At 48.2% G+C, this 22,634-nt stretch overlaps 1 protein-coding gene across 4 annotated transcripts; it reads left to right on the top strand.

The window, feature by feature from the left end:
* The first annotated feature begins 600 nt into the window (after positions 1-600).
* On the top strand, positions 601-22,314 carry STK25 (serine/threonine kinase 25). Of its 4 annotated transcripts, none has more exons than XM_014870379.2 (12): positions 601-732; positions 1,537-1,652; positions 7,747-7,977; positions 9,115-9,171; positions 10,209-10,317; positions 11,553-11,710; positions 11,965-12,150; positions 12,697-12,842; positions 13,708-13,822; positions 14,112-14,183; positions 17,476-17,612; positions 20,193-22,314. In XM_014870379.2, the coding sequence occupies exons 2-12, from the start codon at positions 1,623-1,625 to the stop codon at positions 20,230-20,232; spliced, it is 1,281 nt and encodes a 426-aa protein (XP_014725865.1). In that variant the 5' UTR covers positions 601-732; positions 1,537-1,622; the 3' UTR covers positions 20,233-22,314. The 4 variants fall into 4 exon arrangements, with proteins under 4 accessions (XP_014725865.1, XP_014725866.1, XP_088026725.1 ...); XM_014870380.2 differs by having other exon boundaries at positions 603-728; XM_088170599.1 differs by lacking the exon at positions 601-732 and adding an exon at positions 772-880.
* Positions 22,315-22,634: the final 320 nt, after the last annotated feature.

The following is a 22,634-nucleotide window of genomic DNA, read 5'->3' as shown; positions in this document are numbered from 1 at the left end:
AGCGTTAAGGCTGCCTAGCAAGAGGCTGAGAAAAATTACTGGTTTTTTTTCTTCCTTTGAAAAACGTGAATCAGTCACTGACATTACAGCACGCAAAGGAAATCCCAGCCCCACAAATGCAGCGCTTTTGCAGAACGAGGCAATGAGGGAGCGTCCATCCCCTCTCCTCCTCCCGCTCCACCGGCTCCCCGGAGGGCCTGGAGTCACCAGCCCCTCACCCTCACGAGAAGCAGCAGGCAGGGAAGCGCTGAGGGCGGGCCTGCCTGGCGTCACCCGGGGAGCCCCTGCGCACAGTTCCGTAGGGACTGGCGAGAGGAAAGCCCCGTGAGGACAAAGGCGCCTGCCCCACCACCTACGCGTCGCCAATGCGCCGGAGTCGCAGGGCCACCAGGCCGGGCAGCGCCCGCCCCCTGCGCCTCAGGACTCCCCGCCCCAGCCACCCCCGCGCCACCGTCCCGCCCTGCGACTCCGCCCCTCCGCTGAGCGTGCGGCATTCTGGGTATCGTAGTCCAGCAACTCGATCACACTGCCGGGTGACGCGACGTGGAAACTACATCTCCCGGCGTGCCGCGCTCCGCGGCCTCCCCCACCGCCGCGCCGTGTTGTTGCGCCCGGCCCGGCGTTCCCCCCCCCCGGCCGCGCCTGGTGTCCCGGGGCAGCCCGGGGCGGCGGCGGCTCCGTGCGCCAGGGCCCGGCATGGCGCTCCCGACGGCGGCGCAGCGCTGCCCGTAGGTGCGGCGGCGCTCAGGGCCGGGCGGGCCTGCGCGGTCCGGGCGGGGCGGCGATGCGCCGCAGAGGGACTCTGAGGGTGCCGGGCGGGGCGGGTGCGCTGAGTAGCCCATGATGGCGAGGGGAACGCGGGAGGGAGGAGATCTCTGAGGTGTGAGGGGGTGTCCATGAGGGGAGGGCGGCTGTGGGGCCGCACCGTGACGGGCGATGCCGGGGTCGGGCGCCTTGGAGAGGGGTGGGCCGAGGGGGCCGGGCTGGGCTGGGGCTCAGCTGTTGCTGGGGTGGAGGGAAGGGCCGCTGAGGGGAACAGAAGTGGGGAGCACCGGAGAGGGAGCGGCCGGGGGCTGCAGGCTTGGGGCTCCCTGAAGAGGAAGGTGTGTGCTGAGCGAGCTTTGCCAGGGGCTGTACCGGGGACAGTGAGGGCGGAGGAGTGCGCTCAGTGAGAGGATTGCTGAGGAGCAGCCGGAGAAAAGGAATGTCTGAAGATGCTGGCAGTGGTGGTGAGGCAGAGCTATGGGGTTAGCTCTAGTACTGGGGAGCATGCTGAGGTGATGGTAGTGAAAATGGAGCCTGGGACTTGGTCAGTGTATAACATCGGAGTGAGGTTCCTTGACACATCTGGAAGGCATTTCTGTAAAGAATTGAGAAATGCGGTGTGCAAGGAGGGCCTAGCATACTTAGAACGTGTTGGCAGGTTCAAGGAGCACCTCAGATCAAGGAGAGAAAAAAGATGCAGGTAATGCTTCGGGGGAGTGAGCCAGCTTCCAGGAACCTCACTTGAGAGCTATGTATTCTTGCTTGTCACAGTTGACCAGTGGAGAAATCATCACTTTCCTGCTGTGCTGCAACATCCTAATCCTCCCTGGTTTTGCAAAAAACCCCATCCTGTCGGCATGGCTCACCTGAGAGAATTTGCTAGCCAGGTAAGTGGTGATTAAAAATTTGTTTTAAAACCTTCCTCGAGGGTTTACATAATGATGTTTGCTCTTGATACAAGGGTTTCGAACAAATAAGCAGAAAATCACTTTTTGCCACTCTTTATCTCTCATGCACAGGTCTCAGCTTACTCCTGTTAGCTGATTGACCTGTGTCTCACTCTGTGCCTGGTGTTGAGCTGATAGTGTTGTGTTGCCAGCCATAGAGAAAGTGAATTCTTCACCCACTATGGAGCCTTTCTCTGGGATTAACTGCATTCCTTTTAGGGAGACAGGAGTCATTGGCTTTCTGAGTATTTTTGGAAGAGGAAGTCTAGAAATGGGAACAGGAAAAACTGTGTATGCTGGCTCTGCCAGACATACCTTGCTAAAGTGTTCATGGCATTAGTCTCAGAAAAATGATGCTTGTAACCTTTCTGCATAAGAGGCAGTGATATTTGATACTGGGTCATAACTCTTCCAAGAGATCTCGGCCTCCATGGATGTGGTTAAATGCTGCTGTTGTGATGACATTTTCCTAAGAGGAGTTTGGAAGGATGATGCCAGGATTTGGGAGTAAAAGCTAAAGCACATTGATAGTATTGGCTTGCATCTTCTTCCCTCTGAATTTGGTTGTGGGGTGTGTTTGATTATTGGCAGATGTCAATACTGAACATAGGCCTTCTTAAACTACGTTTTGTGAGTTTTGGGGTGTTACTTTGTTCTGCTCCTAGGTGTAGAATTACTAAAAGCTTTAGTGGTTTGAGCTAATGCTTTCTCTGAACCTTTACTGATTTAAAATTGATTTGCAATGCACCTTAGTTTGCGTGCTGTCTTTCACATCAGCTGTTTCCCCAAAGTGTGTATGGAATTAAATATAAATAAAATGCCTGGCTGAGTCACTGTACAGGGAGAGAAAGGGAAGGATACTGTTTGGTTAGGGCTGAAAACTGAGTTCTGTAGCTGCAGAGGAGGTTGCTCTGAAGCTTTTTTTGTACACAGCATTCACTCATGAAGCTTATCAGCATTCTAGTGGTTTCAGCTCTGAATTTATTATGGAAATGTTTGGCATTCTCAGACCCTGTCATCCTATGATTCTCTGTCTGGAGAGTCTTGGAGTAGGAAGCCAGTCTGTATTGTCCATTCCTCCAGTCTTTCCAGGAATCCCGGGTGGAACCCTGTAATCTGTGTGTAACTGAGGCTTGCTGATAGGGCAGTAGGAACTGGCCTGAAGTTTTCTTCACTGGGATTTAGGGAGCAGTGGGAGATACTGTGAAAATCAAGAGACTAAAACTGGCATTGGGATGTCAGAGGCATGACTTGTCTTTGATTCTCAGTTCTGGTGCTGCTGGGCAGAGTTACCTTAGGCCACTGTACAGGCTGCTGTGCCTCTGTGCTTCCATTTCCCTGCCTCAGCTGTTTGTCTTCTCTCTTTCCTTGGCTCCCTTGTGCTGTGAACATACAGCACTGCAGGCCTCCAGTCTTGGTCTGAAGCTCTGTCTGCCAGGTGATGTATTTGTGTTAATTACTATGTTTAAAGCTCTGATCTGAGCTCTCTTTCTAGATTTGCTGTTCCTTTCCTGACCTTGGAGAAGCCATTTAGGTTTTCTTGGCTAACTAATGCTTCACCTCCTGAAGCAAAAGAATGTGAAGAGAGCTGGGAGTCTTGGACAAACACGTGTGTTTCAAAGTGTTGAACACAAGCTTCTCTCTTTTCTATACTCCAGAAATTCAAAACTGTCCCAGGTTTTGGCAGTTGCAGAGAGCTGTGCAAAGATTTTGTATAGCCAGGGAAGCTTTCAGATGATTCCATACAAAGCTGGTTTCACCAAAGAGATTGTTGGTAGCCCAGAGGTGAGTGGGCATGCTTGGTGGGAAGTTGGGGAGCAGAGAATGCAGTGAGGGAAAGAGAAGAGCAGATGAGTTCTATTTAAACCAACTTCCTTCTTCCACTTTGGCAGAGCAAAATTATGTTTATTTGTTTGTTTGGCTGGGTGGAAAGTGTTCCAGTCAGAAATAACACTAAATGTGGCTGTAGTTCCACATAAACCCTTTGAAGTTGCCACGTTCCTGGTCAGCTTCACCTCATAAAGTATTATGGCCTTGGCAATCTTCTGTTATAGACCTCTCCCATATAGAACAGTGATTCCAATTCCAACCTGCTCCAGATTAAGGAGTTCTCATTTCCAAAAGGGTTTAAGCACCCCTCAGTGTTTTATGCAACAAATGCAGGCGTGATTCTTGCTCTTGAATATTTTGAGAGTAAGATCCAGCTGGACACAGCCCACAGAGAAGATCTTCAGCTGGTTCAAATGGTGTTTGCTTTTGTTCCCAATATGCAGCTTATCTTTCCAGGCAGTAGCTTTGAAATGAGGGCAGATACTTACCCTTCCTCTCTAGTACTTATCCACATCTTCTCAAAGACTGTGGATATCATGTCTCCACAGCTGGAGGTGGCAGAGCTGCCAAAACCATTCTTTCCCCATGAAGCAGTTGGTGTTACTGCCAGGCTTGTCTCATAACACACTGCAATTCCTAATTGCTGATGGCTGCAGTGAGTTGGTCTGTTTTAAAACATGGTATCATCAGTCAGGATGGCAAACACTCCCACACCTGTCAGGACAGAGCATCCTTCTTTCCTGTGTTGTGAGATTGGATCCCAGAGGGCAGAAGTGGAGCACATTACCAGGAAATTGTCATCGCTCCTCTCATACTTATTCCCTTCCTGCACTTACCACTGAGATGGTGCTTGGTGTGCTCTCCCTCCAAAGCCTGCCCAGGCCTGCCTGAGCCATCTCTGGTGTCTGACTGACTGCTCTCAGTTTAGAGGAACAGCAGGAGGCTTTTTGCTTCTGAACTGCTGTGTAACAGGCATTCAGTCAAGCAAAAAGTTAAAATGTAGTGACCATCCCTTAATGGCTTTACATGCAGTAGTAGAACAAGGAGCAGCCACTGCTGACCTCGAGCTCCATTTTTCAGCTCTGATGAGTTCTGTGAATGTGGAAGAAAAATGGGAAGAACCCAAGCTGGTGAGCAGTTGCAAAGGTTACAGGTCCTAATGAGCTGCTTTGGGTTATCTGTGCTCATTTAAGCAGATATAAAGCATTTCATCTGGATTCTGTTGCTTCCTGCTAATGAAATTTTCCAGGTGTGTTTGTAGCAGTGCAATTCCAGAAGATGGATTTCTGGCCAGCGTGGTTCTCTAACAAGATGACTGGTACTGAGATAATTCATATTTAGGAGAGAGAGGGATGGTGCTTGTTACACCTCTCACCAAGGTGCTTTGTAGGTGCAGGTGTGTTGGGGAAGGGGAGAGTCAGGCTTATGGAGTGCATCCTTCTCTCTCCTGACAGAGCAGTGCAGTTCCATAGCTCTCCATTCTTGGTGGAACTGCCTTTGTGCTGCTCTCTGATGAGTGCTGAGGCTTTTATGCCCACAAGTCTGAACATTTTTGTTTGTCAGCACAGGTCACCGTGTGGTGTCTCAAACTGGATTTTTTTTTAATGGACAAGGGCTTTTGAACAATGTCCTGCAGACAGGACATCTTAGTTTGTTGTGAAAATTCAGAGGTGCTGAAAATGCCACCTGGCAATTTCTTCTGTGGTGTTCACAAGGTGTTCTCTTGAGCAGGCTTAGGGATGGGCCTGTTTCATCCTCCCTGTTTACACAAAGGGAAGGAATTCATCCAGCAGTGTCCAGAGACTGTAACTGTGGCTGGAATGACTCTGTACCTCTTGGCCCTGGACTGGTTCCCTGGGTTCTTTCTGTTGCTGGGCCTGGTTTCTGCAGTTTTGGCCAGTGCATCAAGGGATGTTCATCCTCAGGCCCTCCACAGAGTCAGACTCTTGCCCCTGCGAGCTCTAAAGCATTTGCAGGTCAGTACTGGGAAGGTAAATCCAGTACCTACAAAGTGTCCTAATGTTTGCACCCTAATGGGGATGGGCCTGTCCCACCTGCCCATCAGTTACATTGTTTTCCTGAGTCACTTGGGCAAAATTTCTGTCTTCTTGTCAGGAAGCTTTGTCTCCTTCACAGGACCTACCTGAACTTCTTTGTTCTATGAAAAACAGGATAAAGCAACATCCAAGTCTGGAAGCTTGTTTACAAAGTTGTCCATGATTACAGAGGCTGCCACACAAAGTGATTGTCCCAAAAGCTGCCTGCCACAGCCAGTGCTCTTACTTTTGATGTCTTAATCTGGAGAAATCAGTCCTGATTCTCGGATGTGCCCTGCCAAGCTGAAGGGCACCTTGCTGTTTCTTACCTCATAGAAAAGTTACATGGAAGGGGAGGAATGTTTTCTTGAAGGTTTGCTTCCCTGCAGTATTCATGTAGATAGTGTTTCTTTTCTGAGCTGAGCAGGTGCTTCTAGGAGATAATCCTCTTTCTCTCCCTTCTCCCTGATGTGTGGGAGTGGCTGATGTGTTGGTAGCCATTTTTGGGTGCAGTAGGTCACTGTGCACAGTAATGTCTGGGGCACTTTTTTGTCCCTTCCTCCAAGTCAGTCAAGGGGTGGAAACTGCTCCTGGTCTGTAGTGAGCCTGGACTAGTCAGATTGTCTTCCCTGCCTGCAGTCATTCTCATATTGTCCCCTAACATTGCTCAAGCTCAAATCTTCTTGCCCCACCTCCCTCTCTCCAGTCTCTGCTATGTATCTCCAGTTCTTTTTATCTCCAGACATCCCTTCTAGTCTGTTTCCAGTGCATTTGTTCAAAGTACAGCCTGTTTGGGTGTTGCTATGGATGCAAAAGGATATTTGGTTATCCTTCTGTATCTTGGACTGGAGTTTGTGTGGAAATCCTGTTGAGTGAGGCTACCTGTAAAGCTCACCTGGGCCTGGCTTGTAGCAATGCACAGAAGGCAAACAACCTGTGATGACAGACTGGCTTAATCATTAAGCAGCACCTTGGGCTGTTCAGTGAGGGCCTGCTGCTAGAACCTGGTGTGAGATGGAAAAATGCAGCTTCCATGTTCTCTGATAAAATCTGCCAACTCAAGGCCCTTGTGAGAGAGCACTCTCACTGAGTGACATGTTGGAGGTGAGACTGAGAAGTTCTGGGTGTGGAAAATTCCTTCTAATGGCTTGGCTGCTATAATATAATTGCTGTGGTCAGGCCATATTTTTCCAGAGTTTTTTCTTCAAACTACTGAAAAAAAAAGACGGAAAAACTAATCACAAAGAGCATTTTACTAGCATGAAGGGTCTCCTGGTGTGCAGGTGGACTGAATGAAATAGCAGGAGGGAGTGACTGTGATTTATTCCCTTTCTGACCCTTACTCACCTTAATAAAGAATTACTTTGCAGCTGCTGTTAAAAAATATTTCTTTGTAACTGCCTAGTTGATGTGCTTATCTAATGAAGGAGATGCTATGTGCCTTTGCATCTGAGTGTGCCAGCCAGAGAAGAGGCTGGTACAGGAAAGCAGGTCAGGTAGATGGAGTGTCCATTCTGCTCTCCTGCCTCTTCCTTGCTGCTGACCTCCCAAAAGGTGTGAGGCTCCTTCTGCAGACATCTGAGGAGAGCTGGGCCGGCTGCTGCCTGGAAATCAGGCTGCAGCAGGGATGGCAGTAAATGTGAATTCATATTACTTTAATAAGATAAATAGGGAAGGGTGCAGATCGTTCTAATCATTTCAGTCTTTCAGTGCAGGAAGGCTAACTAGGGAAACATCTTTATGGCCTCTTGCTTGTGCCCATTTTCTCATCCAGATCTCCAAGAGAGAGCTGGTGCTGGTACCACTTGCTGTTATGTATTGAAATGTGAACAGATGCTTGCTCATGGAGCTGCTTTGGCATCACTTGGTGCCTGCAGCTGAGCAGCCCTGTCCCAATGGAGCTGACACTTTCCATAGCAATATTTGCTGAGGTTCTCATGCTGGGCTTCCCTCCTTTTCCTCCTCCACTGTGGTCTGCAGGGCTGGAAAGCATGTGGAAAAGGTTTCTTCAGTTCCCATCTTGGATATACTGTTTAGGATACATGAGTTTCAGATGAATTTATCAACGTGGTAGGTGCACAGATACGGAGATGAGCTGTATGGGTATATGTGGTGCTCTGCAGCCTGGGAACTTAATGGAATTTTCCCATCTCTGCTTCCTGGTTTAGCACTCCAGAGTGGATCCTGAGGAGCTGTTCACCAAGCTGGAGCGCATCGGCAAAGGATCGTTTGGTGAAGTCTATAAAGGGATCGACAACCGCACCAAGGAAGTGGTGGCCATCAAGATCATTGATCTGGAGGAGGCTGAGGATGAGATTGAGGACATTCAGCAGGAGATCACTGTGCTCAGCCAGTGTGATAGTCCCTACATTACCCGGTACTATGGCTCCTACTTGAAGGTAGGACAAACCATGGTGATTCCTTGACAGTAGTTTGGGAATGGGGAGGGCTCCTCTGTGGGTGCTGCAGTGGATGGTGGCACCACAAAGTGATGTGTGAGTGGGACAGGAGCAGTGGTGGCTCTGCTCACTGCATTGATGTGCACTTAATAGCAGACTGGGCTTTAAGGCACTTGCTAAGCACATGGAAATGAGGTGTCTTGTGATACCAAGACCAAGGCACTTCACTGGAGAGCAAATTATTTGTTGAAGACTGAATTTCCCTTGGTCTGACAATTCTGGAAAGGGTGTTGATGGAATACTGTTCCAGAATAGCACAGTCTTAAGGCAGTACCACTGAGGGATTTACGCCTCTGAAGAAAAGTGGAGGTTGAAACTACTTCATCAGAAATGGTGAAAAGAATATGAACTAAGTCTATGGCAGAGTACCAATACTGCTTCCATTGAGAACAGGTTTAGGAATCCCTAATGGAAGTAGTGTTGATCAGAAGTGTCCTGTGCATGCTGGCTGCTGGAGATGAATGTAACAGTGGGACTACAGTAAACAGTTCCTGAGCTCTTTGGGTCCTGAATATTCCTCCCTTATTTTTCAAAAAGCCATAATGCATTTTCTCAGCCTTCTGCTGTAGTTTCATGGACCTGCTGCTTATCTTCTGTTGGGACCCTGTGAACCTCAGTATGGAATCTCTTCTCTGAGGAGTTAGAGTGTCTTGCCAATTGTACCCTTCAAGCTGGCAGCCCCGTTAAGGAGATCAAAGGCTGCAATGCTCCCCTGCCATTGCCGAGAAGGACTTGTGCTGGATGAGCTGTTGGAGAGCTGTTAAAGGACTCCAACCTGGGAATAAGCTTATCTGTGGGCTGAGCAGTCTGGTGCCTGTAGGGGCACTTGCCCACGTAAAACTGCAGACTGAAAGTTAGAAAAGTGCTGGAGGCAGGTCCAGCATTACCTCTGTAATGCTGTGTCAGCAGAAAAGAGGAAGCTTGGGGCTCCTTCATTAAGCCTCTGAGAGCTGCAGTGTGCAGCATCCCTTGGATTGTGTACAGAACTACTCTTCTGTCTTGCTGCCTCATGAGTGTTTCACTTTTCTGTCTGCTTTTATTGCTGTTTTTGGTCTTGATTTGTGCTCTTGCTTGCAGGGCACCAAGCTGTGGATAATCATGGAGTACCTGGGAGGAGGTTCAGCCCTGGATTTGGTGAGTAAGTGGCAAGTTCTGGACTATGAAAAATACTGACTGGAGACTTGGTTTGTAAGATACCCATAAGCCAGACACTCACTTGCCACATACCATCATTTTGGCAGCCCTGTGCCTGAGGGGTAAGCAGTGCAGGACAGACATGTTGGTTATGCTTATCCCAGGGCAGAGGGAATGTATTCATGGAGCTCAGCTGTCCCAGCACTGTTGTCCAGCATGCTGTGCTTCTGTATGATGGAAGGAGCCAGTGAACTGAAAAGTGAGCACAGTCAGTTGTTTTTGAGCAGTGCAAATCTGTACTTCACCTAGTCAGAGTCATGGTATTGCTCAGTGCTTGCATAGCTCAGTAAAGACATGTCTGTGATTAAGTCACCCCAAATTTTGAGAGAATGCAAATACAGAATTTATCTATAGGCGAAGGTCTGCCACACTGTGTTCTGTCACAGCATTTTTCTCTTCTCTTTAGGACAATAACACCCATTTTTTCAGAGTGGTAACTAATGATGTAGGGAAAACTGCTGACCCTACAGTGACTTGGAGGAAGGTGTGGTGGGGGCTGTCATCAGCAGAAGTTATCTGAGTGTCAGAACCTCAGTTATTGCACTGAGAAGGCAAGACTTGGTTAGAGGAGAACTGATGGAAAGAAGAGCTTTAATACAGTACTCCACAGCCTGTTAATGTCTCAGAGGCTGAAATTCAGTACTTGCATGCTGGCAGAGAGACCTGAACAAGAGAAAGTGTTAAAATGTTCTGTTGGCCAAAGTATTTCCAGGCCAAAGTGAGAGATGAACTGCTGTTTATTTGGGAAGCCTTTAACAGATTGATAGACTAGCAGAAAATCCCCCCAGTTTTTCCACTGAATGCTGCCAGGTGCAAACAGCAGCATTCTGCTTGTAGCACATGCATCAGGTGTGCGAGAAGGTGCTTTGTACTGAGTACAACCTGCTTGGCCAAGGTTTCCAAGTAACAAATTGAGAGTCTGGAAAATCCAAGGCATCAGTCACCCTCTTTTAAGTCATCTTTCTGCCTTTTATCAGCTGAAGCCAGGACCACTGGAGGAGACTTATATAGCTACTATCCTGAGAGAAATCCTAAAGGGTTTGGATTATTTACATTCAGAGAGGAAGATCCACAGAGACATCAAAGGTAAGATTGGACAGCTCAGCTCCCTCTCTTGTAAGGGATGTTAGTAAGATAATACTCAGAGGTATTATATTCACCAAAATCTGCAAGGTTTTAAAGACTTTCTCAGTGCTCCTTTTTGTGTTGGGTTGCTGTTTTCTGAACCTGATGCTTGTCACTGTATCACAACTCATGCTTTTCATGTCTTTAGGGTTTAGAGTAACAGTAAGGATCTCTAGCTCTCCCCTGGCACTTGGAGTTTGGACAGTCAGGGAGCTGGAGTGAAGGAGTCAGTGAAAGGCATGCTCAGATATTAGCTGACTTGTGTCTGGACATCTGCTTTGCTGCTGGACCCCAAGGGTGTGTGTGCTGGTTATTGTGCTTGCAGCTCACAGCAGACATGAGCTGTCCTCATGCAGGGTTCACAGCCCTAGAAAATCAGGGCAGCTTGTGTCAGCTTATCCTGTTGCTGGCTTTTTATAGTCACTGGCCATGTGCAGTGTACAGAGAACTGGCATCTGCCTCCTGAAGAGCAGTGTCCCAGCAAGCCCAGAGCATCCAAGTACTGCAGGAGGATGGAGGGACAGTGCTGGAGAGCTGGGTCAGTGCCAGATGCTCCCTGCTCCTACCCACTGCAGGAGGGGGTGTGAGCAGGCAAGGCACAGAAACCTCATGCAGGGAGATTGGGAGAAAAGATTTCATTGTGTATGTCAGACTGCACATTTCTAGCACTACAAGATGTGTAAGGGTGTTGGCTACCAGTGGTGGGGAAATGCTGAAAATTGTTAGGTAGGGTCTCAGAATGAGAAGTCCTGCAGAAAACCCCAATTCCCAAACCTGCACAATGTTACAGTCTTATGAGTGAGTGGAACTTGAACTCTTTAGAAGGATCTCCTATTTAACCTGTGCTGAATGCTACTCTGGAAAAAAAGTCAAGAGCATTAGAGACTGTGTTGCCCTCCCTTCTTTGTGTGGCCAGGAGTCACATCTAATTGATGGTGTGGCCCTTCACATCTACTCCCTGCTCCTACCTTAGCAATCAATATTCCCCTTCTGATCCAGCAAAGTGCATGAGCTTGTTCCATGTTACCCGGTGGAGTGCAAAGCATTAGAATGGGTCTGAGGCTGGAAATGCAGGCTGAGAGTTATCACTGGGGTGAAGGAGGATGCCACAGGAGGGCTGTGCTCAGTATTCAGTTGTGTGTGGGCTGGAGGTGATTCAGAGGCCAGCAGATTTAATTGCTTATTTGTGCATATAGCTGCCAACGTGCTGCTCTCGGAACAAGGAGATGTGAAACTGGCTGACTTTGGGGTGGCTGGACAGTTGACAGACACCCAAATCAAGAGAAACACCTTTGTGGGGACTCCATTCTGGATGGCACCAGAGGTCATCAAACAGTCTGCTTATGACTTCAAGGTGAGCTGGGAGCAGGAGGATTGCTGCTTGAGGCTACTATACACGAGGTGGTGCTAGGACAGAAACAGGGATTGGAAGTGCTGCTTACTGCAGGAATTACTATTTTCTGTTATGATGCAGGGTCTGCTGGAGAAATTTGTGTATTAGACATGAAATGCCACATCTGATTTACGTGATTAGCTGTTCTAAAACTCTGCTTTCATGTTGTAGAAGTGCTCCTTGTTGTTCTGTGTTCTTCTTCTTCTCTTTTCCAGGCAGACATCTGGTCCCTTGGGATTACAGCCATTGAACTAGCCAAGGGAGAGCCTCCAAATTCTGACTTGCATCCTATGAGGGTTCTCTTCTTGATCCCCAAAAACAACCCTCCAACACTTGAGGGTCACCACAGCAAGCCTTTCAAGGAGTTTGTGGAAGCCTGCCTCAATAAGGATCCTAGATTTGTGAGTATTGCTGCCCACCTGTGAATCTGGTAAAGGTCAGCAGAGGTCAAAACTTCCTTCACCAGGGAGGTTCCAGAATCCCAGAGAGAGAGAATTGCTGAGCTCACAGGATGGACATGTGAGCCTGGCAGGAGTTCCACAGGAGGTGACCTGGAGGGGCGAGTGCTGATCTCTTCTCTGTGATGACCAGCAATGAGACCTAAGGGAATGGCATGAGGCTGTGTCAGGGGAGGTTTAAGTTGGATATTAGGAAAAGGCTTTTCCCCCAGAGTGTGGTCAGGCACTGGAAGAAGCTCTTAAGGGCAGTGGTCATGGCCCCAAGACTGCCAAGAGTTCAAGGAGTATTTGGATAACACCCTCAGGCACTTCGATGGGGATTGGTAGCATTGTTGAGGGCTGTCCTGTGCAGGGCCAGCAGTTGGATTTGATGATCCTTGTGCATCCCTTCCAGCTCAGGATATTGTGTGATTCCAGCTGAAGTCAGTGAGTCGTGTGTTCAGTGTGCAGAGAGGATTAGATGTGACATGCTTTCCTTATCTGCTCCAGAGGCCAACAGCTAAAGAATTGCTAAAGCACAAGTTCATCACACGCTACACCAAGAAAACCTCATTCCTAATGGAGCTGATCGATCGATTCAAGCGCTGGAAGTCCGAGGGCCATGGAGAAGATTCCAGTTCTGGTGATTCTGATATGTACGTACATTCTGCATGGAGGGTGCCCCTGCTGCCCCTGCTTGCCCCAGGGTGGCTACTGCAAACAGCTCAGCTCCTTTTCCCACCTGAGATCTTATCTTTGAGGTTTTGTTTGTGGGTGCAAGTGAGTGCTGCCTGAAGAGCCAGGCTGTTACCTCCTGTTCACTGAGACTCAGTTCTCTGTTCTGGTCTTAACCTTTGGAGCCTCTTGTCTGAGTGTAAGGAGTCGGAGTACTGACATGAAACATTTGGTCTGTGTCTAACCAGTAGAACAGGGCTCTTGTTGCCTGTATTTTATGCACCTTTCATTAACTACAAGAGCTCCAGGCTTTAGTAACTATGGCAAGAGCTGTGTTGGTGTGTATTTGTACTCAGGGGTAAATCTGTGCACTGCCATGCAGGACAGTCAAATTATGGGCCTTGGGTGGGGAAGACATTTCATTTGCCAGAATGGTGTCACAGAGCTGCTCTTCACCTGTAGTGGCAGACCAAGGATTCAGGGAGATTGGCTTATAACATCTAAGTCTGGCCCCTCACATTGTGAGCTTGGGTTGTCTTGAAATTTGAAATTCTCCTAAATTCAACTAGCACTAGAAACTTCTTCAAGCTGGCTGGATCAGAGAGGTGGATGTAGTGATTTGGAAACGTGATGTAGTACTTAGCTCTGATCTCTTTGATGCTGTATATATGCTGTAGAGACTAAAGTGTTTTCTCTTCAGAATTTCTTATGGGGAAGGGAAAAGCCTGAAGGCCTGCAGCAGTATGGCAGTCAGGTGGGGAGAACTTGTGATTCTGAGAAAGTATGGGCAAATCCCCAATGAATGGAGCTGAGGCTTTGTCTTGACTTTCCCCTTTTCATTTGCAGTGATGGAGATGCAGAGGATGGAGACCAGGGTCCAATTTGGACATTCCCACCAACCATTCGCCCCAATTCCTTGAGCAAGCTGCACAAAGGAATGGCTCTTCATGGTTCCCAGAAGGTCTGTGTGCTGTCTGGTCTTTCTGAAGTGGACTGAACTAACATGAAGTTCTGGGTGTCTTGGGGAAGCCACCAGACACTCGTCTTCTGTCTAAAATTTAGTTCAGTCTGGCACCAAGGGCTGGTGCTCCAGACTTGCTTCTTCCACATCATCAGGGTACTGTGACTTGTGGCTTTCTCAAGATCTGGTGATGGGATTGTCATGGAGTGAATTCATCAAATACTTCGTGCTTCATGTGCCCTGGAAGCTTTTGCCTGTACTTGTAACTTCTTTTTGTGTTGTTTTCCAGCCTACTGAGCCCATCAAGAGGCAGCCACGGTCACAGTGTCTCTCCACACTTGTTCACCCAGTTTTTGGGGAGGTGAGTAGAACCTTCTTGGTGTCTCTGCTGGTTGGAGATGAAGAGATACCTGACACAGATAAGTAAATGGGAAGGATTTGGAGAAGAGAGGTGTGGTGAAGTGTCTGGTAGGGTTAAGGGACTCTGAAACATCTGTACCAGTTCAGAGAGCTAGACCATATGTGGGGAAAGGGAGTGCATCCTTGGTGTGTCCTCCTGGAAACGCTTCTGTTTGGAAGAAAAGCATTACCCTTCTGGTAGTCTGTGTTCTGATAGAGAAGTATCTGTCTCTTACCTGCATCTTAGGCTTGTTGATGCCTGGGTAGCTCCAGACTCTGATGTCCATGGCTGAAGTGCAGCTCCTGTTAGAGCAGAGCTGGCCTGTCATTGTGCATGTCCACAGCAGAGTTACTGAGGGGAAGGTAGGTGGGTTAGAGCAGGAATTTATTGGGTGAATTAGAGCAGGCCATTTCTTGATCTGCACAGGTTGCTATTGGTAGCACACCAAGACCAAGGAGTTCTCTGACACCTGGCTTCTGGAAGCCAGGCAGAGAAAATGTTTAGAAAACCTACCCAGTTCCCAGTTCCCCTGCCCTGTGGTCTGGATGGGGGTGTGGAGTTGAAGTAAGAACTGCCATTAATGATAGGATGGTGCCTGTATCAGCAGAGATGTGACAGCTCACCTTTCCAGCTGGGTGATGTTGTCAGGAAAGAGGAGGATAATCATAAGGGGGCTGCTGGCTATGAGCTCTGGTTGTTCTTTCCAGCAGAAGGGCAGGAAAGGAGATTATGCTTTGGAAGAAATCAATGAGATGCTGCATGTCAGGGTTCTGTTCTTGAGATGACACCCTTTCTCTGGTCCTGAGGAGTTACTCTTCTGGATCCTGATGGCATGGCCCAGCAGAGAGCTGTGCTTTTTACAGAGAGAGTCTCCAGACTTAACTCTTTTCTCAGGTCTACTGCTATGTGGAAAGAGGTTTTCTGCATGGCAGGAACCAGAGGTCATTCTGAAAAGCAGGTTCTTGAGACTGCTCCACTTTGGAAATTGGGAGTTTATCTAACTGGCCTCTTCTATGCTCCACAGAGCTGAGGTCAGAGCATGAGGCCAGTGACCTGGATCTTGTAGGCTTGGAGCTATGAGATGAAACCACATTAAAGCCACATTGGTTTGTGATGCAGTTTGTATGTGCAGCACAGTCACTGATGTCTGGGTCGCTGTTCAGCTTTAGGAGCCTCCTGAGCAGAGTGCTCAGGCCTGTGACTGTAAATGCATTTTGTGCTTTTCCTCACTCACCTTGCTGCACCAGTTCCAGGCAGGAAGTGGCTTCTCAGACATTTCATTTCTTCTAGTTCGACTCTCTTGCCCCAGTTTGTTGATCCCCCTTTCTTTGATTAGTCTTTTGCTGGCTCTGCAGATCTCACTGAAATTGGAGGCAGGAAGGGTTCTGGGCAGTCTCTGAAATGCCTTTTGTGTGCAGTAGAGGGGACTTGGAAGAAGACTTCTCCAGGTGAAATCTGCTGGTTGTATGTGTTATTCTTTGCTATTGGTAGGAAACTAGAACTGAAAACTTTATCCTCCTCACCATTGTATGATTGCATCTTAAACCAGCTAGGCTTGATCCCCTCTTTTCCTAAAGCTGAGCTTTGTGAATGGAAATCTAGCCGAGATGTTATTTGTAATCTTTCATCTACCTTCCCTGCATGTGTGTTACTGGGTGTTAATATTGAAAATGTCTCATGAGGAGTCACTAACAGGTGTGGACAACTGCAAATCTGGAAACACTGTGGAGCAGGGTGATTTTTGGGCCTGGTAAGGTTGAGCTCAGTGCAGTGCTTTAACTCCTGCAAACCTGCAGAGAGCTCTTCTGCAGTGGGAAGAGAGAGCCCAGCACACACTGCTCCTGTCACAGGCTGAAGGTCAGGGGCCTGGCATCAAAGGCTGATGATGATGATAAACTGACACCACACCTTACCTCCAGGACAGACCCTGTGCTTATTCTGAGGCAGACAATCTTTGGTTGGTACACATCAAATCCTTGACTTTAGCATCCCAACTATTTTTGGCCTAAGAAATCTGTATCCTTGATGTGTAACTGAGTTGCCCTCCATGCCCCTGCCACTTGTGACTGAGCAGAGGTGTGTGGGTTGTTCCCACAGCTCTGTGGTAGGGAACAGGTGCCCACTGGAGGAGGCATGGCCCTTTTTGGCTGGGAACTGTTTGTTCCCAGCAGGGCACTTGGTGCACAGGAATGACTGCAGCTGGGGATTAGCATTCACATTGTTCTGCTTTCTGAGGAAAGGTGAGCTCCAACAACAGGAAATGCTGATCCTAGAATTGAGGCAAAGAACTGTGAGGCTTATGTAAAGCCCTTTAATCAGCAGAGCCTAATGAGAGCTTAATTGAACTGGACCAGATGTTGCTTGTTCAACAAGATGCTTGATTGTTGTTCAGCTCCTTGTGTGATGGTGCTCTGGGGAAGGGGCTGTCATATCAGCAGTTTGTGGGAAGAAGGTGGGGAACTGCTGCTGGGGTGGAAATGTAGGATTCAACAACTGACTCCTTCAGGCTCAGCACTGTGGCCTGTCAGGCATTCCTTCTCAATAGAGCTGTAAGCTATTTCAAGTTAACAACTGGAAACATGTGCAAGTAGAACCCTAGTCAGAGTGCACTGACCATGAGGGATGTGAGCTGAGGCAGCTGCTGTGTCTGGAGATCTTGGTGTGGGACTTTCTTCCCCTGCCCCCCTGGGTAAAGCTCTCTTAGAGAGGAGTGTTGGAGGCCAAGGGGCTCAGGATCTTGGTGTGGCAGTTGTCTGCCTTGGCTTCCCAGTCACTAGAAGCAACTCAAGACTTTTTTGTGGTTATTAAAAGTGGTGGTGACTAACTCCTGGCTTTGGATATATTCTGCCCAGCCTGCCTGGGAGCCTGTGTGTGTGTCTGGGTGCTGGGCTGTCATTAGCAGCAAAGATGATAGTACTGCTTCAGATACACCTGGAGGTCTTTATGCTGTTACTACTTACAACTTTTCAGGGCTGTTGGTCCATTTCTTATAACATTAAGTTTAAGAATACATCCTATTGGGTAAGGGCTTCAATTGCCATTAGTACCTGGAGGCAAATTTGAACCCCAGACATTCTACCTTCCTGACCTACAAATGAGCTCTTTTTGGTTCATTTAAGTGGAATGTGGGTGCCCTCCTACACCCTGGTGGAGTCATAATAAGAGGAAAAGGGCCTTAATGTCAATGCTGCACTTCTTGACCAGTGCTTTCTGCTACAAAATGAGGCCCTAATGGCCTGTTTCTGGATTGCAGCTCAAAGATAAGCACAAGCAGACTGGAGGCAATGTGGGAGCCATGGAGGAGCTGGAGAACGCCTTCAGCTTGGCCGAGGAGTCCTGCCCAGGCATCTCTGACAAACTGATAGCACACATGGTGGAGAGGGTCCAAAGGTGAGTGAGTGTCCTGTGTGTGAGCTGGGGTGGAGCCAGCACTGAACCACACAGCTCTGGTGCTCCAGGGCTGTGCAAAGGTCAGTGCTGAGCACTCAGACAGACAAAAGTGAATACTGATGACAGCTACCTTAACAGTTCCCATGGCACTTCTTCTAACTGCTTTCATTTAATGGAAACAGTTCTTTTGCCTCAGAAGCCTTTCCTCACACTGGACAGGTTTCTGTAGTGTAGATTATGTTGTAGGGCACAGAAAGATGCTGTTGTTCACCTTCATTTTGCACATTATCTGTATACATGGGATGTCCTGCTGGTCCCATTACCCAGGCAGCAAGGACTATGCAAAATCTTATTGGGATCACTTCTGGATAGAAAGTCTCTGTTAATTAATACCTATTTCACTGCAAGGAATGTGCTTGAAGGCACTACTTGCAGATAGTCACTGCTTGCCCACCTTTAGGTATACACAAAAGTGTACTTTTCCTGACAAGAATTAGTTATTAAACCAGTAAAGGAATGTAGGCTGGTAGAATTTAGTTCTTTGCTGGGTCAAACCTGGCTCCACTGCTGGTACCAAGTCCAGTCACATCCATGTGTTGCAGATACCAACACAGCTAACCTGGTCACAGATTTATCAGACTTTATTTGGCTTTTCTCCCTTTCACAGCAGGCTATCCTAAATCTCCCCCTTTCCTTACCAAGAGAGAAACTTAACATTTGGCTCCTGGTTAGCAGGCTGGAAGTATTCTGCCATACCAAAAGAAGCTGTTCTGTGCTCTGGCTGCCCCTATAAACACAGCCCAAACTACACAGTCTTGACTAGAGTTTGCACCCTTGACCTTGGGCTTTCTAAGCATTTCTTTCTGGTGGGTTGAAGTTTGTGCCTTGTAACTCAAATACCTATTGAATAGAACAGAATCATTAAGGCTGGAAAAGATGTCTAAGATTGAATCCAGCCTTTTACTGATCCTACTGTGTCAACTAGACCAGAGCACTGAGTTTCACATCCAGCTGTTTCTTGAACATCTCAAGGGCTGGTGACTCCACCACGTCCTGGACAGCACATTCCACATGACACCTTCTGTGAAGAAATTCTTCCTGATTCCCAGCCTCAACCTCCACTGGTGCAGCCCTTTTGTCCTGTTCCCTGGGAGCAGAGTCTGATCCTCCCCAGCTGTCCCCTCCTGTCAGGGAGTTGTGCAGAGCCAGAAGGTTCCCCCTGAGCCTCCTTTTCTCCAGGCTGAGCCCCTTTCCCAGCTCCCTCAGCCTCTCCTGGTGCTCCAGCCCCTTCCCCAGCTCTGTTCCCTTCCCTGGACACACTCCAGCCCCTCAATGTCCTTGTGAGGGCCAGAACTGGACACAGCACTCAAGGTGAACATGCCAGCTCATGTTCAGCTGCTGTTGAGAAGCATCCCAAAGTCTTTTCCTACCAGGCAGCTTTCCAGCTGCTTTGCCCCAAACCTGTAGCTCTGCAGGGGATTGTTGTGACTTGCAGTGCAGGACCTGGCACTTGGCCTGGTTGAACCTGACACCATTAGTCTTGGCCCAGCCTGTCCAGATCCCTCTGCAGAGCCTTCATGCCCACCCAACTTGGTGTCATCTGTGAATGCACTTAAGGGGGCCCTCAATCTCCTTGTCCAGATCATGGATAGAGACATTAAACTGGACTAGTCCCAACACTGAACCCTGGGGAACCCTAACAGTGATCACTCCCAGCTGGATGTAACTTCATTCCCCACCACTCTCTGGATTCAGCCAACCCAGACAGTTTTACAGCCAGCCAAGTGTGTACCTGTCCAAGCCATGGGCTGCTGTCTGAGATAGTGAACAGCATGCAGAGCCTTCCCCTCATCCACTCTCTGGGTCACCTGGTCACAGGAGATCAGATTGCTCAGGCAGGACCTGCCTTTCCAGTAACCAGGGCCTGACCCCCTGGTTGTCCTCTACATTCTGCTGCCAAGCAAAGAAGAGCTGTAGATATTAAGGAGCAAATATAATGGCCATCCTAATTAGAGGGATGTTTCTACATGGCTGGAGCTTCCAAGTAAATATACCATGGGACTAATAATCACCTAACACCAGGGAGAGAACACTCACTCTTCTGGCTGACCCATGGAGGTCACAGAAATGATACCTGTAAAACCTGGGTCTGTGACTGAGCAGGAGCTGCACACAGATGTGTGTGCTGACTGCAGACAGCTGCTTGTTTCAGCATCATTCACTTCTGTCAGAAATGACACTGCTGGACAAGGCAGAAGCACAAGCTATTTTTGGGGGGGGGGCTTGCAAAACCTCAAAAATCTGGTTGCTTTCTTATCATAAAACACTAATGCTGAAAAGTTCTCATTAGGTTAAAACTGAATCCTGAAAGCCTGAAGAAGTGTCACTTTGGCTTTTTGTTAAAAGTGCTGATTTTGTCTGTCAGGACTTTATGTAGCAAAAAACTGGCAGTGGCAATGGGAGTGGGGACAGATCCACCCAGCCTGACCCCTTCCTTTCCCCACAGAGCTGCTGTGGGCACCATTTCAGGTGAGAGCATCCAGTACTGACAGGCTGTCCCTTGGTAATTCTTCCTTGCAGGTTTTCACACAGTCGGAACCACCTGACCTCTGCCCGCTGACACTCACATTCCCTGCTGTTGTTTGTCAGGGGGGAAGGATTTTTTTCCAGCTTCATAAGAACTACATCTCTAATCCAGACCACCATCTGCCGTTGGATGTGACATTGTGATGGACCCCAGGACATTTCAGAGCCTTCATGTTAGCCGTGTTTCCATGATAACCCAGGGTGGGGTTTGCAATGCAAGTACAATTTAGACCTTTTGCAGAACCCGAGATGGGTGGTCTAATTGTTTTTACAATGTAATCAATGCAGTTTTTAATTGTTTTCCTACAATGGATGTGTCCATTTTGGCTTGGTTTGATTCACAGCTTGTTTCTGGTAAATACCTGGCTGCTGGAAAAAGGGAGATTCTCTTCCATTGATACATGTTTCACAGGCAAGTCTGATGGGTTTAGTCTCCTGCCCTTCCTAAAGAAGTGTTTGTGAGCAGTCATGTGTGAATGCAGGGATATTGAGAAGCTCTCCAGGCATTTAGGGCCTCTGGGAGAGTGAGACCAGCTCTTCAGTTGTTGTGGAGGATCTCTTCAAGCCCTTCACACACAAGTAGCAAGGCTTTCCAGTGCTGCAGGAGCTGAGCTGAGACACTGTTGCTCTTTCCCAGCCTGTCATTTTATAGGAGGATGGATTTGCTGATTGTTCTTTTTTTGGCTCTGGGACATCATTTTGTATTAAGCTTTAGTTCATGTACTTCAGGCAACAGCAGAACTTGCCTTGGGTCTCCAGGGAGCAGAAGGCAAAGTGGATTTGTTTGCTGTGGGAGCTTGTGGAGTTCCTGTCCTTGGCATTCCTGGCAGCTGCAGCAGCTCCACAGGCAGGCTGGGCAGTGCTGGTCTGAGCTGTGCAGCCCCACATGGGGCAGAAGGGTTAAAAAGGGGAGTGGGGGGAACACAACAGCTGCAGACATCAGCAGAGCTTTGGTTCTCATGGCAGAGGGACACTACATAGCAGTTTTTGATGCAAGAACCTGTGCTCTACAGAAAGACATAAACTGGATGGCTCACAGCAGTGTGGTAGGGCTGGAGATTACCCAAAGCTGCTCCAGGCCTGGCCTCCTTCTCCTTCTCAGCCTTCCCTTTCTGGCTCCTCCTGCAGCCAGGGCTGTGCTCCAGTTAACAAGCTGGGGTGGTGTTTGGTAGCAGAGAAAGTGAAGCATCTACTGCTGTGTTGCCTGCTTAAGGTATTCCAGCAGAGCCATCCCCAGGAGCTTTGCTTTCTGTATCATACCAGTTTATAAAGTAAATCTTTAATTCAGGTAAGCACACAGATTTTAAAGCTACATTTTAAAGGTCTAGAAAAATAGACTTAGGAAAATAACCCCTGATAGCTGGTTGCTTAGAGAGCTGCTCTCTAACTGAAAAGAGATTCCCATGAAGTCAGCAAGAACTCAGTTACCCAGCTCTGTCTGGGTGTTTGTATGTGGATGGTATGGCTCACCCCAGAGCCACTGAGAACAAAGGCTGGAGCTGTTCAGCATTTTTTTAATGACAGGCCACTTGGTTAGAAACAAGGCTTGATTTTTTGGTACTTAGCTTCAGACCTGCAGATTTTAAGTGCTGGGCTGCAAGTAGCTCAGGGGGACCATACGTTCCCTGCTCCTGGTGTATGGTGTTCACTTGACCTTGTGACTATCCTTTATTTGTCCTGCTGGATAAATACAGGCTCAGCAACACTATGAACTTGTACAGTAGTAGAGAAGAGGTGCTGCTGTTGGCTCTCTGATGCAGAGCAGTGTTCTGTGGTGAGAGCCAGCTCAGAGCTTGCAGTTAGGAAGAACAGAACAAAGCCACTTTTCCCTCAGGAGGAGAAGTTCATGTATAGACAGGATGCTTGGAGAGGGGGAAGGCAGAGGCTGCAGGCCAGCACAAGGGCTCCTGCTGCTTTTAAAGTTGCTGTTCAGAGCAGTAGCAAACCGTGTTGATAAGGTACCTGTGTCGTTACTCGCATGCTCTGCAGTGGAACGAGGAAACTTTTTAAAGGAAACAATCCTCACACCCTTTGTCCAGTATTCAAAGCAACAATGGGTTTAGTTTTCAAAAACATTGAAAGGGATCTGCCACTTTCAATAAAGTAACAAAACAAATGAGGCTGGTGTAACTGTGTTATTAGGGGAAAATGATTGGTTCCAGCTGCTTTTTTCTGCATTCTTCTTGATCTTCCTCATGTATTTATAACAGACACCCCAGAGACAGAGCCAGCTACTGTGTGTGCAAGGATAACAGCTGCAGGCACATCAATGTTTCCAGGAAACCCCCACTAAAGGTATAGTTGTGCACTGGAGCACACTGCACTGCAGTTTTTTGCTGGAGTTTGTTCCTTATGTGCAGTCTGGCAACAGGGTATCTCTGTCTTCCTCAGTCTCACTCTGCAGCTGGGAGGGGGCCCCAATGGGGCACAGGTTGC

This window comes from Sturnus vulgaris, chromosome 10 (genome assembly GCF_052056855.1).
Source record: "Sturnus vulgaris isolate bStuVul1 chromosome 10, bStuVul1.hap1, whole genome shotgun sequence".
NCBI classification, from domain to species: Eukaryota; Metazoa; Chordata; class Aves; order Passeriformes; family Sturnidae; genus Sturnus; species Sturnus vulgaris.
Note: the sequence above shows the minus strand (reverse complement) of the source record. Positions and strands in the feature narration are given on the sequence as shown.

Bases quoted from the DNA above. Each gene is read 5' to 3' on its own strand.
- STK25 (XM_014870379.2), top strand. From the start codon at position 1,623: ATGGCTCACCTGAGAGAATTTGCTAGCCAG. The intron at 7,978-9,114 runs GTAGGACAAACC...TCTTGCTTGCAG, and splicing joins ACTATGGCTCCTACTTGAAG to GGCACCAAGCTGTGGATAAT. The intron at 10,318-11,552 runs GTAAGATTGGAC...TTGTGCATATAG, and splicing joins GATCCACAGAGACATCAAAG to CTGCCAACGTGCTGCTCTCG.